At 47.3% G+C, this 16,632-nt stretch overlaps 1 protein-coding gene across 11 annotated transcripts in view; it reads right to left on the bottom strand.

The window, feature by feature from the left end:
- col14a1a (collagen, type XIV, alpha 1a) overlaps window positions 1-16,632 on the bottom strand; it is a 75,397-nt gene that overhangs the window by 14,479 nt on the left and 44,286 nt on the right. For all 11 annotated transcript variants that reach the window (XR_014116876.1, XR_004776569.2, XM_081696133.1 and 8 more), the window contains 16 exons: window positions 16,233-16,379; window positions 15,391-15,453; window positions 14,483-14,622; window positions 13,579-13,702; window positions 11,206-11,349; window positions 10,952-11,116; window positions 10,565-10,603; window positions 10,050-10,188; window positions 8,855-8,997; window positions 8,533-8,642; window positions 6,090-6,248; window positions 4,954-5,031; window positions 3,663-3,749; window positions 2,032-2,085; window positions 1,200-1,295; window positions 874-927 (listed from right to left, as the gene is read on the bottom strand). Coding sequence is in view for 9 of the 11 variants with exons in the window: in XM_081696133.1 (XP_081552259.1) it covers window positions 874-927; window positions 1,200-1,295; window positions 2,032-2,085; window positions 3,663-3,749; window positions 4,954-5,031; window positions 6,090-6,248; window positions 8,533-8,642; window positions 8,855-8,997; window positions 10,050-10,188; window positions 10,565-10,603; window positions 10,952-11,116; window positions 11,206-11,349; window positions 13,579-13,702; window positions 14,483-14,622; window positions 15,391-15,453; window positions 16,233-16,379 (1,742 nt within the window). In the remaining 2 variants the exon portion in view is untranslated. The remainder of the gene's footprint in view (window positions 1-873; window positions 928-1,199; window positions 1,296-2,031; window positions 2,086-3,662; window positions 3,750-4,953; window positions 5,032-6,089; window positions 6,249-8,532; window positions 8,643-8,854; window positions 8,998-10,049; window positions 10,189-10,564; window positions 10,604-10,951; window positions 11,117-11,205; window positions 11,350-13,578; window positions 13,703-14,482; window positions 14,623-15,390; window positions 15,454-16,232; window positions 16,380-16,632) is intronic.

Genomic DNA, 16,632 nt, shown 5'->3' on the forward strand with positions numbered 1-16,632 from the left:
ACTCAGTGCTGTTGAAACTCAAGTGAATCACTGTAAAAAAACAACAACAAAAAAAAAACAGCTGCACTACAAAAAAAAAAAAAAAACAAAAAAACCCCAAATTATACTGATACTACGAAGCAGATGACAGAGAATGTGACTGCAGTAAACGAATGAGCTTTTGCAGTCCTTCCATCATGGACATACATAATTCCAGCGAGGTCGCGAGGCTGTTTGTCAAAAACTGAACATCACAACAGTGATCACAGGAAAATGTGCTTCTGCTCATAACTTCCATCTCCAACCAGCAGCCGGGGGAGGTGGGGAGAGCGGTTGGAAGGGCTGGTGGTACACGGTGATGGTGGTGGGTGGTAGACAGCAGAGTATCTTCTGTCACTCTCTGCTGACTGCCTCCTCGTGTATGAGGAACCCTTATACTGCCTGGGCCTTATGTCCCTGCAGCAGCCGGCAGTGAGCTTCTGTAATTAATAACGGCACTAGCAGATAATGGTTTTCTCATGTGAGTGATTCCATTAGGCTTTTTGTAGCAGAGGTGAGTGTGTGGCTGTGTTTGTGAATAAGCCCGCCATGTTCAGGAAGCCCTATTTGCTTCTGCTCTCAATAAGCCAAACTTATCTGCGCACCTTATCACCCAGAAACATAGACATGCAATTTCACACAAACACACGCACGCACGCGCGCACACACACACACACACACACACACACACACAATTTCAGTAATGTGTTTTGTAATGTTGCCTGACCAGAGAGCAGGGTGGCTGGATAATGCAGGAGGCAGGGTTGTGGTGGTGGTGAAGCAATCTGTCAGTGTGTGTGTGTGTGTGTGTGTGTGTGTGTTTGTGTGTGTGTGTGTAGCTACTTCTGCTCCTACCTGAGGACCCGGCAGACCTGAGTCACCTTTCTCTCCTTTCTGTCCTGGAGCTCCCTGAGGTGAGAGAGAGACATAGGAGTCAGCTCCATATATCATGCCCTTTCCACAGCTCAAACCAACTGGGGAGAATATTGATACTGTTGTGACAATACTGCACGTATATCTTGCGAATTTTAGAGAACCAGTAAAAACAGAGTCACAAGAGTCACTGCAGGGAACCACAGAATTGTATAAGGTATTTCTACATTCTTACACATGTTTTTTAACTAGACTATTCCCATTGTGCAGTGGAGAGCAAAGGTATGAAAAGGCAGTAAATGTCTTACTGGTGGTCCCTGGATGGAAAGCCCACTTGGCCCCTGTGGACCGGGGGGTCCCTGTGGTCCTGGTGGTCCAATCTCACCAGATGGCCCCTGAGGCCCCTTTAATAAATACAGAAAAAACCTTAGTGCTTCAAGATTTTGCCTAATGGCTTAATTTAACTGCAAAAAAAATCACTTTGAATGAGTATCTAGTTAATGTTTCTGTGCACCATTCCTCTATCAGATTGTCTGCTGAAATGGAGAGTAACCACCCCGAGGCTTCTGTCTTCACCACTGAATATAATATTCATGAGTCTGAGAGAAAACCATCAGCAGGCAGCGCGTGACGGACGGCAGGCGGCCCGTGATGGATGGTTCAGGGAGGGTCGCTCGTGTCGAGTTTATGCCCGACACTGCCGCCAGAAATGGACCTGGTCGTTACCACATGAGAGAGTCAAGACGTGTCTCCACCAGCGCAGTGCTCGGTGGGCTTTCCGCAGAAATGCTTTGTGCCAGAAGGGGTCACTGCCCCAGCTGCGGCAGAGGGAAGAGCCGGGCTGCCAAGGCTCAGTTGTGGGCTCTAATAAGAGCAGATGAGGTCCCTGCACAAAGCCCTCCGGAACAGGGAGAGGGAGTGGGTGGAATTTACCAGGCGTGTGAAAACACCAGCTACATCCAAAAGCAACATGCAGGCCCATGCGTTAAAGAGGCTATGCTTATGGATTCCCACATTGCACGTTATCGATCGGGCTTGAGCTTTTGGATGTTTGAGTGGGCCAACCGGAGCCAAGCTTTGGGTGGTCATTGATATTAGATATTAAGTAAACACAAGAGTGACAGAATACGTGTAGTTTACCACTGAGCCTGGTTCCCCCCGGTCACCTCTCAAACCTCTTATACCTGGACCACCCTGTAAATCACACACACACACACACACACACACACACACACACACACACACCAGAAATATTATACAGTCTCCCATGATATCACCAACTGATCTTAAATCTTTGTAAATTCAGGATCCTTTTCACGTTATGGTATAAAACTTTGTATACGAAATGATTTAAAGCATTTAATATGAATATGCTGACAATAACTCAAAACATGCTGTAGTAGGTTTTGCTCGGTTCTAATGAGGAGAAAGGCAGCAAGCGTGCCTGGAGCGGTGAAAACTCGTTCAGCTATCAGTGGGTCAGCCTCAACCCCTGCTGGATCCGTATCACAACCCTCAGGAGCTCCCGCCCTCTGAGCTGCTAGCAGCTGCCAGTAGTTTCACTCCATTTGGCCTTTTCCCTCTTGCTATGTTTGCTTTAATTATGACCCCAAAGGGCTACTGGAGCAATAAGCTAGCCCCGGAGGCTGGAGGCTAGACCGGTGATGCTTGCGCACAAAATTTGATTCACGTGCTAACTTCCCCGGCGTACACTGCCGGAGGAAGAAGCAACAGAAGGGACGTCATCTGTTCGAGTCCTCATAGAGCTCAACCGCCGAAGCAATCAGGCGCCAAACGGACAGCAAAAATCCTCATTTCAAGATGCTGAGATAAAATATACAAGCCCTTGAAATGCAATCTTCTCTGAAGCTATCATCACCCAGACGTGGGCAGCGGCTCTTGAAACCGGCCGGTACAGATGAGGGAATCTATAAGCGCTGACAGGACAGGAGTGGACTAATCAGCTTTGACAAATCGATCCCCATCTAATGACTTGCTCGGTCGGGCCGGTGTTTATCCAGCGTGGCCTCCGTACGGCCTCGGAAAGGCATTTTCCGTCTGCATGCAGCACCACCTTCCAAATGAGCTCATTTATATTGAGTTCCACCTGCAGCGTGGGCTGAATTAAGCGATCACACTCATGATGTGTCTCTCCTTTCCCTCAAACTCGCCCCACTCTCTTTTCTTCGTCGTAGCACCATTTTTCTCCAGCTGTTCTGTTGCTTCTCTCAATTTCGGTGTTATTTCGCCTTTGTGATGAATGCACTGCCTTGTTAGGGTTGCATCATTTCAGGTGTGTGGGCCCCATCAGTGTACAGTAACGGTAAGGGCTTTAGTGCAGGCTTGGGCCACATGGCCCACATGCTAAATGACGCAGTGCCAGCATCCTACATCCAGAGTAATTTGGAGTGAGACAAACGTGACCATGAGCATTGCTGATGTACAGTGTGTTAGTATTGACCGGGTGGCCTATGACTTGCATTGAGTTTTAAATGTCATATAGTTCAAAAGAAAGCCAGGAGGGTACATTACACCCCTACTGTTAGCATAGCTATACCACTCATTACGCTGTACTATGCTGAGTACCGATGTGTCTGACAAGACACCGATACTTTGCACTCGCTCTGCAGTCTGTAGACATTGATACTAGATTTAGTAAGTACATAGTGATGTTACACATTGTCACTTATGATATTGCACTTTAGTAACGGTACAGTGGTACAGTACCCTCTATCAGCAGTGATGTGATAAAAGATGCTATAGAGTCTTACAGGTGGTCCAGATGGTCCTGGTGGTCCTTTGCTGTCCTGGGAACAGGTGCATGCATGAGGCAGAGCAGGACAGTCTTGCTCAACTCTCTGCAGAGACACATAGAGAACAGATCTCAGATCAGCCTTCCTCCTCCCACTTTGAGAATGCAGCACATCTTTATTTGTTAAAGTCAACCGCCTGAACAAATGCAATTTCCTTGTCCACAATAGTACCAACATTCAGCAGTTCAGAGATATTGTTGCCACATCTATTTGTCTGCTACAAGCCTACATAATTGGAATATTTGTGGAGTGCTCCTGGGTGTGTAAAAGCGAAACCAGGTGCCAGAAAAGTTGGCAGTGGTCTCAGCAGGACCCGAGGTGAAGCGGAGGCCAACTCCGAGAGAAAGATGCGACAGATTATTGAGGAGCCTGTGTCGGGGGGGGGGGGGGGGGGGGGGGGGGATAGGAGGAGGGAGGAGGACGCATTTAATGAAGGACTTTATTCACTCAGCTGAGCAATTTTACCTTCGCATAGGCTACATAATGGCCCACCCCAAAATCATTGCCACTCGGATGGAAGGTTTCGCTCCCCTCCGTACAAACCAGAATGGCTTGATAGCACCACTGTAGTTCAGAGCCTTCTATGTTATTCATGCTAGTGTAAACCCCATGAGAGGAGGCTGGAGATTTAACGGTAGAAGAAGGAGAATTAGAGAAAGAGGGAGAAAATGAGCCGAGCGATGCACTGGAAGAACACAAGTCTAAATAGCTTATCTGTGCCACAAACAACATGGCGGCCTTAATGTGACATCTAAAATGTGACCAAACTCAATCGGTGGCTCCCATAAACCACACAAACACTTATGAGAATGTACAGCTGATCACAGTTTTTCTGCGAGTCATCGTTATAACCGATGACCACTTGTGGGTAAACAGTTGGAACAGCAAGGCTGGTTCAATTACTGGAACAGTTTCTTGATTCTAATGCAGCATCAAGGATATGAATGAACGGGGACATTCACTTATTTCTGATTATCTCAGTTTGTCTGAGTTCTCAGTCTGTGAGACCGTCTGGTACGGTTGCCTTCAGTGTAATGTGGACATAATTATTCAACACCTTGGAAACTGAATGTCTTATAGATTTTCGTTGTTGTTGTTGGTAACTGGATTGTTGGATTGGCTGGTTTGGAGGCTGAGGAGTCAGGGAACGTGAAGGAATGCCGTGCTGTTTGTTGGTTCTCCAGTCGGCTGCACGTTCTGATGGAGTGCAGCGCGATGGCGCAGTGACAAGTCATCAGTCCGCTCTTACCAGGCCCGGGAGCTCACAGCATTTGTCTCTGCTGGTCCACGATGTGCTGCAGACAATATCAAACATCTGAAGCTGGAACTGCAGACACAAAAAAGCACACACAAAACAGATTATGCAGGCATCCACCCAGCCGAGCGTTTTATGAAACATAAACAGATTAGACCGGATCCCATTAGAAAACTGCATCACGACATTGACTGCTTGGTCACTAGCAGTACATTTCTGGGTATCCGAGCACGTTTGCTGTGGAGGTTATGTCGTGCTTTAGGGGACATTGCTGATTTGTCTTTTTACATTCTTTTTCCAGAATCCCCTCCATCATTTTATCAATTATTTGCCAAAACGGTAAGTCTCGTCAGTTCCTCTGGAACCTTCATGTCATATCTGCATGCAGCTCCGCCCCTAACAGCCAATCATTACATGAGCAGCCACGCCCACATCAGCTGGCCTCATCTGAACTCTACGCACCTGACTCTCCCTAATCACTAATCAGAATCACCCTAATCATTCCTGTAACCTCCGGTTCTGTCTCTTTCTGTCAGTTTTTTCTCTGCTGATTTTAAGATTGTGGTTTTGCTCTTTTGTTCTCTCATCTCCTGGTTTTTGGCCGTTTTCCCTGGTTTTGGCTCTTGGATCATATTTTTTGTCCTGTTCGCTTTCCGGCAAGCCTCACGCCCAGCGTGTGGATCCTTTCCTGTCAGTTGTCATGTCACACTTCATTAGACAACCGGAATTAGTGGTTTCCAAAGGATAAGCTATAACAAAACCTACTGTAAAAAAAAAAGCCCATAATCATACATCATAAAGTCTTCCTTTCCATTTGTTCACTAGTGTCACATGCGCTGCACTTCACATCCAAGCCCTCCTCCCAAGAGAGATAAGAAAGGAGAACTTGCTTACAAAGCTTTCCTTTCACTCTCAGAGGTGAAGACCATCAATTACTGAGCACCTATCAAACTCCACACAAAGGCCGCTTGAAGAGACCTACAGAGGGGCGGGCGCCGTTGGCACCGTTTCTAAGCGAAATGGATCTTTCCTTTAAGGGATTCCCCAGAGTCTCCCTCAAAGATCAACCTGAGCCTCGTCCCAGGCGGCTGCCATGTCTCCGGTCCATAGAGCAGCTCTGCCTAGCTTACCGGTGCCGAGTTGTCCCTGGTCCCGCGCGAGCGCACCGTTCGGCCCAGCACCTCCAGGCCGTCTGTGCTGATGTTCCCCGCTGCACTGATGGGCTTCTCGGCCACCTCCTGGCAGTCGAGCACCACCTTGGCCGAGGTCTTGCTGATGGCCACGTGAAGCTGCAGGGGAGGCAGAAGGATAATCAGTATCCCGCCGCAGGGCGATAATTAACAGGCCGCTGGTTTTATTGGCCCGTGGAGTCATGGATTTAAGAATCACCGTGGTGGTCTAACAAGTGAGTCAGCAAGAATTGCCCTCATCCGATAAACTGTATTCCTGTCTGGCGTAAGAAGTGCAATAGCCCTTAAAAAATAGCACAAAGTACAGTCAAATCTGGAGTTAACTAAAGTTCAAGATTGTGTGAGGAATCAAGTACGATACAGAGCGTGTCACTTCCTAATGGATTTTGGGCAAAACTCAATTTTCTTTTGTTCTGTGTGTGTGTGTGTAAGTGGGCGTAAGAGAGACAGAGACACAAAGTGAGAGGCAGACTGCTAGGCAGACTGCTAGGAGTACAAGTGGGTGAAGGCAGGCTCAGACCCGGCTAATTACTGTGCAGTCACACACCAATGGCAATTACATGGAATTATGGTGCATTCTCACATTGCTGCACTGGAAAAGCTAAAATACCACTGCTGAGGCACACAAACTTATGAAAACACGCATGCCGAGTCTACAAAGAATTGCAGCTGAATTTCAGTATAAAAGGGATGTCTTTGCAGTTGAATATAATAGCCTTAATGTTCCCCGCATTTAAAATTCAAAAGCACACACTAGTCTGATACAACACCTAAACTGTCAGCATGCTACATGTTTTACCTGGGCAGTGTGTGTGTGTGTGTGACAGAGAGAGAGACTATTAATTCTAAGCCTCTGAGATGTGGCGAATGTGATTTTAAAGAGATGTGGCGCTTGTGAATTTCAGCGCTGCCATGGTGCTGTTGGAGGCCAGCGGAGTTGTCTCTTTCAGCCCAGCTCACGCGGCTTCCTCTGCTCCTCTGATCATGCCTCGGATACACCGCTGCCAGCTGGGCCAACTGGCTTAATTCCCTCCATGCGCTCGCGCTTCGTATGTTTGTTGCTGCCACTGCTGTTTAAGGACACAGAGGTGCAACCCTTCGCTCAGCTGGCCTGCTAGACCACTCCGTGAGCTCCCTCTGAAACTGATCTCAGTGAACAGAAGGGGCGATACGGCAGTCTTCAGAGTGCTGCCTCCTCAGAACTACTTTCAAAAGAGTCTTATTCTCAGTGAAATAACACTTTTTACAGGCTCCCACCATGAAAGGATCTGAACACCACATACTTTCCCATACATTCTTTCCCACAAGAATAGCAGAGTATGAAAGTAAGCTTGTAGGAATCATAACCCGGTTCAGAGATAAACTCATATTTGCTGGAAGATAAATGTTTCATCAACTGCTATAGATGCGTTCAACAGTATGCTAAACCAACTATCGTTCACTGTAACCTCAAAAGCTCGTGTCAGCACTGTGTTTCTCCCAACCTCTTTGAAACCAGATGGGTGAGAGCGAATTATGTGGGGTGAGAATCAACAAACTCCAACTCAGCAACCCATCAGCCAAGACAAACTCCACACGGCAGACCGCTGAGCCCCGGCGGTGGGGGCCGCGAGCCAGAGATAGACCCGGGGTCTGCCTGCCTCTTCTCATGCCAGGCCCCTCCAGAGCCCTCGTTCCAGATGAAGGCTGCCGTAATTCGAGAGCCATGCATGCTGCTCCCGGGCAGAAGAGAAGGGGACAGCGGCCGCCGTTCGGGAGGATTAGGGAATCCGTTTCGGGTTCGCGGCCGAATCGATCCCAAGCTCGCCTCTTCAACGTCAGGCAGAGCGTGTTTCTCGTTAATGGTTATGAAACGGCCGCGCTGGGCATGTGATGTGCGCCACGCCGCAGTAATCCATACCTATTATGGAGCTCATTAGACATGTGAGACAAAGGTTTGGAAAGCTAGCAGCTAGTAGTCAAGAGGTCAAGAGGTTTTTACTGTGTCTGTATTGTCCAATTCTGGTTTTCCAGCAGGCTGCTATCCTCTAGGGCCCAGTCTAGAAGGACTGCAGGAGCCCACCTTGCGTGAAGGGAGAAATGATGTAGGAGAGCACAGATCACTGCACAGTGATTTATAGCGAGGCTGTCAGCCACTTAAAGATCGAATACACTCGGCAGGCAAATGGAATTACAACCAGGCAGGTTACAAGCTGAGCCTTGGAATATATTATCCCAGCTCTCTAAATAGAGACCAAGCAAGGGAGGGAGCTGCTCTTTGCGGAGAGGCTAAAGTCAGCCTGCAGGGGACGCTCTAGAGCTCCATGCTCGCAAGAAATATCAGGTGATGGCAGCAGGGGGTTGTTAATCGGGTTGCAGCCCAGATAGTATGAAAGAGACTGACCTTGTGGAAACTGCCATAGAAGATCTTTCTGATTTCAGGACCTTCGAAAGTCACTGTTTGGAAACTGCCCTGGTAGTCGTAGTTGAAGAAGGTCAAGGTTTTTCCGCCATCTGAAAATGCAGAGAGAGTCACAGCGCAACAGCTAGCCTTGTGACAGGGTCACTCTGTTATTCAGTGACTCCTGTGACATGGTTTAGGTTAGGGTGGTATAGCCTTCTCCCGCTGGAGTTTGTGATAAAGCAACAACATGCAAGCGTTTGGGCTCAAGTGTTGCTGTTGTGGTGTGAGAAAAGCAGAGCAGGCCAGCAGAGGCAACACTCACTGTCCAGGATGACGCCCACCAGTGGATCCCTGTCTTTACTGAGAATTTCCCACAATGCAAAGGGCTCCGGTGGAGTTTCAGGCAGGATGCGGAACAGCACTGTGATGGTGTAGTCAGAGGGCAGGCCCTCAGGGTGCAGATATCTATTACATGAAATTTATGAAAGAAGCTTTTGAATGAAATCAGCAACAAATTATGCCTTATGTGCAGAATATATTAGTGCAGTTTTCAATAGTGGACAGAAGTCATAAAATAATTTAGCATTGTCAGCAGAACAATTCATAAGCGTTCATAAATGATTCTAAATTGTTAATGGTGCTGTAACAAAATGCATGCGACAGTGAATATGAGCTGCATAATTTATTACCCTTTACGGGTGTTTCATCTGTCTTAAAGTTGAATCAAAGACCTGATGTGAGTTCTGCCATAAACGTCAGACACTAACAGCAGCCTGTATTTCTCACTGGAAACTGAACCCAAACAACTGTCATCTCTCTCAGGGGTCTGTTGATCTGATAATCACAGAGGCGAATATCATAACATAAGCTAAGCTATCATAACATAAGGCTTTTGTTTAAACGTTGCTTAGTGGATCTGTGCTAAGTAAGGTCAGAGAGGCACGCAGTCAGGCGTGTAACAGCCCTCCCCCTGAGCTCGAAAAGCAAAGGCTCATCTAAATGCTACCACGCAGCGAGGCAGGGGAGGGCCTGTCAGGGCTACAGGGAGCGGACAAATCTCTGCAGCCCAGTGCCTTTTTTTATGTCAGAAGCAGGAGCTGATGGTGCAGCGTTAGATCCGTGCTGGCAGATTTCAGCACGGCTGCTTGGATGCCTTTCCTCGGCAAGGTTTCATTTCTGCTGTGAATGAAATCTGGATAAGACTATAACTGCAGCAGGAAACGAGATCTCAAGCTCTGCAGTGATCCAACTCCTTTTTGAACAAAGTTCTGATGAGAGTTGCAACAATGGCAGCTGGTCAGTAGTCAGCAAGGTGTGGTCATCTGGCCAATGCCCGATGAACTCACAAACCAAAATTTCAGTTTAAATGTACCAACCCTCAGGTACTGAGTTTAGTGGTGATTTGGTAGGTTATTTTCTCGCTCCTTTGAATCTGGGACATATGCATAGATACTTTCTCTTCTTCTTTCTCTCCTTCTCTGACACACACACACACACACACACACACACACACATACTTCGTAGGCTGTGAGACCAAAGCATCCTTGTGTAGCCTGTAGCAGGGGAAGCTGTTGAACGTTCCAGGCTCCATGGAAACACCCTGCACACTGCTGTAGTGCTTCTCCACCAGTCCGAACATCTCCATCATTCGGAAGCCTACGGCACGCAGCAAAGCAAAGCCAATGAAGTCAGCAGCCCACCTCAGTGAAAAGAAGTGAAAGTCCTCTGTCGTCTTGGAAATGCGAGAATTAAAACGCTACATGAGTATATTAGACTTCTGACCTGGTCTCACTTCATGGATGCTAATATATTATAAATCCAGATGGGATGTCTAGTTTTACATTTTTGAAGAATCATCGCACACAATGCCAGACATCGATGCAGCGATAAAATAGTGGTCAGATTATCCAGTGTGGAATTGTTAAATGTTGACACTGAAATATGAGAATGTAATCATTCAGATAAGGAATCTTGTGATTACACAAGGCAGCCATGAGCACACAGAACGTGAGTATGCATATTCTCCCCTCACCTGCCAAAGGGCTCCCGCTCATCAACACCGAGGGACAGGCTGCAAACGAAAGGGTCCAGTTACACTTCAACATGCTTGGGATTACGGGGGAATTAAGGCGGTCCAGGATTACGGGGGAATTAAGGGGGTCTGACCGTCCTAATTAAGATGCCCCCCCCCCAAAAAAAAAGATAAAAACAAGTTGCATTCCATTGGTGTGACAGGCTCCGAATGAACTAGTGTACGCATTAGAGTAAACCAATATCACAAACTCATTTCAGTTAACACCACAAAATGTGAAGACCTACTTAAAGCAAAACTGTAAATCAGAATGTAATGTCAGTGTCTTGTACGTGGTTAAGACCTAATAGACCACAAGAGACCGGGTCCGTCCTCTGTGACACTTACTGGCTGTCGCCGCCTCACACACAAACGTTATGAGCTGCTCCTCGATCTTCTTTACAGCGTCCAGGTCGTCCACGAAGAAGACGTGTCTTTCACTGGGCTTGCTGGCAATGTTCACCAGCTCCCCGTAATCGGCATCGGCAAAGCCGATGGCAAAGATGATGTAACCTAAAGCAAAGCGCGTATGAGCTCGGATCGGGCGTGGGCATGTGTCTGGAGCGCTCTTCCGTAAACGACATCACTGAAGCGTCACTCACCCTCCACCTGCATCAACTCGGAGATCTTGTTGACGTCGTCCTGTGAACGGCCATCCGTGAGCACCACCAGCACTTTGGGGATGCCCCGCCTCACGCCGTCGTCCTCCGTGAAGATGCTTTCCTTCACGTGCTTGATGGCTCGGCCTAGTCACATGGCGCGAAGCACAGGTGTGAGGGTCCAGTGCTGGAAGCACCGCTTACAACAGCCCGCAAAGTGACAGAAGATATTTAGATTAGGTCGCTCGAGTGACATGTGCATTCTGGAAGGGGACGCTGAAGATGAGGCACCATGCCAACAGTTGCTGAGAAACAGTTGCTGACGCTTTGATCTGTGAAGTAAACAAGCTGCCACAGTTAAACGTAGCATCTTAAAGGCACTTTAAAATGGCCGTCTAATGATTTTACAGTTACACTTGCGTTGTTATGGCCGCTAACACGGTAGCATACATGACGTGTGCGTCTCGAAATCTAAATGTGATATTAAAATATGGCACACTTACAGAGTAATGTTATGACAGCTAACATGGCCATCCTGACATGGAGTGCTTGTTAAAAAAATAGTTGACTGTATTTAGCTTGGCATTTTGACATGCTTTTTACGGACGTATTTCCTTAATGGTTACTATTTCTGAGCAAGCAAAGCCCCATAGTATTCAGCACACAGACAGACCAAAGAACGGAAGCTAAAAAGGAAGTTGCTGTAGACCTTTTAAAGTCATTTCTCTCATGATAGGCGCCCGGCATCACTTGTGACAGACTGAAGCGGTGGCATCTACTAGCGCTTTCTACCCCGCAGACACGTTTCCCATCACGGAAGGCACAGCACGGTGACAGGATAGCAGCGGTAGACTGCCTCACTTGGAACTTGCACCTAATCTCCCAGTAGCGTCTAAAGTTAGCTCCAACGAGAAGGCACCAGCGTAGACTCCCCCGTGCTAACGAAGCTGTGAATGAAATGCGAGCGCTGTGTGGGATTACAGAGGGATGAGTCAAAATGTCTGGGGTTCCCGTGGCTATGCTTCCCAGCCCTCCATTTTTATTACCTCAGCTTTCCGAACAAGACGTTGTGTACCTGAGTCTCTAAAATCATGCTGGAATAAGAGGGGTCACGGCAGAGACACAAGCTGCTGCTTCGGTTTGAGTGGGAGGCGAAGCAGGTTCGAGCCGTGGGTGATGTCCTGAGTGAATGGGCACATCATTATTTAAAAGGGTGAGAAAGTTTTGTCTATTAACTTTTGTTGAGTGGCTTTGTGTACTTGACCACATGGTGTTAAAGAATAAGTTAATAACGATACTGTTTCGATAAGTTAAACAGTAACACTGTCGAGCACAGAGATTTTCAAGAAAACCATCGTCTTTCTTTGTCGTTCCACAGAGTCTCCTTATACACACTCTTCACTCCATGTCAGGACAGAGGCTTCTAATCTAGGTGGAATATTGGAGTTTCTACTTTAGCATTCATCGAATAGGGCCAATCACTCTGATCCCGTCCCTTATCCTCTGTGTTTGAATATATGAAAGCACAGCTTGGGGATTAAGGCCTAATACCCCTCACCCAAGAAATCAATGCTGGCCTGACCCCAAATGAGCAGGTTGCGTGTGAAGAAATAAAGGCCCCGGCCTAATAACGCCTAGCTCATGTGTGTCTGCAGACGCACACCAGCCAAACCCAGAAATATCCCAGCATGTAGTCAAAGCAGCTCACCCACGGCCTGTCAGCCTATCGCCATAGAGAACATCCCTCAGTGGGGGACTATTTGCATTTATGTGTCTATGAATGTGTGTGTGTGTTGGACACAGCAGCTTGGAGGATCTGGGGGAGGCGTCTGCCACAAGGCTGCTATACTGTCACCAGGTGCAGGAAGAGGTGTTTCATTTAAGAGCAATGATTCTCACCACACCCACTGAGCACATGACACAGCATGCTCAGCCTGCTCAGAGCTGTGCAGTCAGTAAATGATGGGAGCATATAAGAGCATTTAAGAGCGTGGCAAAGTCAACGACTCTTCAGCTAAACCTTTGAGACAAAGGGGGAGCTTTTTGCATGGACAAAGTGCAAAATGTCTGCAAAATGCATCAGCAAGGTGAAAGTTTTAGACATTAAGGATGTTGAGGCTATATCTGATTGTCATACTCCTCAGAAATAAGTTATTCCGGGAAATCCAAACACTAGAGACTTACATAGGAGATGCCACCAGAACCATCCGTGCAGTGGAAATGAAGTCATAATAAAGTCATATTTGAAGGGTCATGGCTGCTTCCAGAAGTCTCTAAGCCTAAATCTTACTCTCCTTCCCTTCTGTAGCACCTGCTGCTACGTGCTAAATCACTGGGAGGAAGAGGTGTAGTCAGCTCTCTGGCCCTGCTACGTGCCTGTCTTGGTATTTCCGCCCTTATAGGTGATGCGTTTCACGGCATCCAGGAGAGACTCCTTGTCGCTGTAGGAGCTGAGCTTGAACTCGGTCCTGGCGTCGTCGCTGAACTGAACGATGGCCACCTGTCAGAGGGAGAGCAGGCAGAGTTTATCACACCTGCAGGCTTCGCTTCGCACTCCACTGAACTCGGACTGAGCCGTGAAGATAAACACGTCCCTGCGGCTATCTTTCTGGCCTCAGGATAGAGAGGGCCGGTGCGTCATTTCCCACAGTCCTTGGCTGCTTATTGCAACGCCCCTTCATGTCTAAGGTCGGATAGTGTGTTTGCATATGAGCAGCCATAGCTACATTTTGTTCTTTTTTTCAGTTAAGATTTGTCTATTTTCTTTGGAGCTTCTTTCCAGATGTTATTTTTATTTAGGTGTTGTTGTTTTTTTCTTTTCTGGTAGCGCATCCACAGCTGTGCTGTCATGCACCCTGATGAGATTTGATGAAGATCCATGGGCTCTGGGCTGGTGTGTCTAGACTGATGCTATTTTTACTCAATGTTTTTTCTTAGGTCCCGGTTTAAACACTAGGCAGTGTGGTGACTATGCCTCCCTGCCCAGAATAGCCCTTCCCATGATGCCTCAAACAAATAAACTTTGGCTACAGCACTATAAAAAATAAAAAATAAAACACAGAAATGTGCATTTTGTTTGTGTTCTTTTCTTTTTTAATATTGCAATGGCATCCCAAGAGAGCTAATTACTGAACCAGGAGTTGCAGTCTTTAGTTGTATTCATGACACAAATTTTTTTTATATATATTCTCCTCTGTCATCATAGATGAGGTGTGATGAAAATGTTTAAATGGTGCGTGTTTGAATGATTCACATGGCCAGGAGGCCGGTGCCAGCACACCTGGGTTCCTTCAGGGCCGATCACGTCCAGGGCACCTGTCGTGCTGTACAGGAAGTGGATAATCTTCTGGAAGTTGTCATCTCCTATACTCCAGGAGCCATCCACTAAGAACACCAGGTCCGCCTTGGCGGCTTTGCACACTGGGGAGGGGGGATGAGTGAGAATTCACAGAGACGGAACGGTCATTACTTCGTGAATGTCGCAGTACAAGAGATTCCGAATGATCCCTGGCACTCGGCCGGGTCTCCGATAGGAGCCTCCGTCACGGCACGCCAGATAACGGCAGGCTGCTAATGAATTCCCAGCTCCTGCTTTTCTCTCATCCTTCCTGCCAGAGTGCCTCCCTTGCTGTCATGGGATTTAAGGCTAGAAACATGGCCTTCTTTAAGCAGGGGTAATACCGAACACCCCAGGGAATGCGCCTGGCGTAAACAAGGCAGAGCGTGGGAGATACGGACACGTACTTTCTTCTGTGCAAATCTCAGTGGGCGGAGTGTTTCGCTTGTTGTGCTGTTTTGAGAAGGATTTTTTTTTTCAATTAAATTCTATTTTGAAAACTTTACAATATTGAAATGAAGAAGGAAGGAAAATTTCTTGCCTCGCTTGAAGACGCATAGTTTAGTGATATTTTACACTAAATGTCAAAAGGTGTCAATGTGTCTTTCAGGCTCTTATAAAATAAACATTTTTTAGACAGGTTTGGGCAAAGTCCAATTTATTTATTGAGTTGTTGGACTCAAAGAACTAGAAAAGGGTAGCTGTCAGATTAAATATTTGTCAATGAAAGGTCAAACAACCCACAGGGACATATCAGCCCAACCGAAAAAAAGCAAACAGGCCAGTTAAAAAAACCTAAAAACATCTCCGTTTCCAAACCACACCCCACCCCAAGCCCTCTTCTGTCTTACCTTCTTTGGCCGGGGGAACAGTGGATGGTCGTGCGGTGGTGGGAAGCTGGGTTGGAGCTGGAACTAAAGCAAAATAAGTCATTGCAGAAAGCATGACACACAATAGCTCCACGCAGATGTTGTGTTCGCTTGACGCAGGCCCGACTCCGAGCAGAGCCACCGCTCTCCTCGGGGATGGCGCAATCCTTCAGACGGTGACGGAGCATGTGCTGTCAGACACAGAGCAGCTCTGCTCGCCCCGTTGGCGGGGAAATGGCCTGTATCATTGACCTGTTACTACTGCCGCTAAGTGACACACGAACACAAGGGTTGGGCGGGTGGGGTAGGGTGTTGGGAGATCACAGCTGGCAGGTAGCCGAGAGCAAGTGCACTACCTGTTCCAATACTGTACAATCACTTAGTTTAATATGAGTATCAGTGTAATGTTTCTGACGCTACAAAATTCTCCACACCTCAAAGGTAGGGTCAGCAATTTGAACTCAGAAAACACTTTGAAATATCTGGTAAAATTCTTGTCACCTAGGAGCTATGGAGAAAAAAAAATGCTCATAGGAAAATCTGGTCTCTGTGGCTCTGTAATTAACTGAAAATTTCAGAGCATAACTGAAAAAGGACCATAAACATCCACCAAATGTGAGCTAGTCGGCGTGCATCTACTTGCCCGTCAGTCATGTTGTGTGGGCGTGGCTTTGAGGAGAATGCTGAAAGGAGGAGTTCTAGCATCAGCTAACTTCTATCAAAAATTAATGACTATACCTTTAAGAAGAACCTAAACTACAGTGAAGAAAATGACTGTAGGGTGACAGGGTGAACCTCACATAGACGGAGAGAGAGTTATTTACGTGTGGTATCCATGACGGTGACGGCAGGACCCTCTGTGCTCTGCAGCTGTGCGTGGATGCTGATCTTGTACTGAGTGTTGGGCGACAGGTCGAAGAAACACCACATGCTGGATCCACCGCTCAACAACACCTCCTGCCGCTGGCCGTCTGGGAGTCAAAAACAGCATGATATGGGCGAGTAGGTCTTATATGGTGGAGTGATGTTCTGATGACGAACTACGCTTGGTATTGAGTTTAGGAACAACCCAATTCAAACACAACTAATGCAGCTAATCAAAGCCCTTATTGGCTGGAGCAGGTATGCTAATTAGGGCTAAGCTCAGCAGTGCTGCAGAGCTCGGGGAGGGCGGCTGGGAAATGGCTGTCCACGGGGCCATGTGTGTTCCGGACTCACCCTATT

Source organism: Electrophorus electricus, chromosome 14, assembly GCF_041902795.1.
Source record: "Electrophorus electricus isolate QZ-2024a chromosome 14, ASM4190279v1, whole genome shotgun sequence".
NCBI classification, from domain to species: domain Eukaryota; kingdom Metazoa; phylum Chordata; class Actinopteri; order Gymnotiformes; family Gymnotidae; genus Electrophorus; species Electrophorus electricus.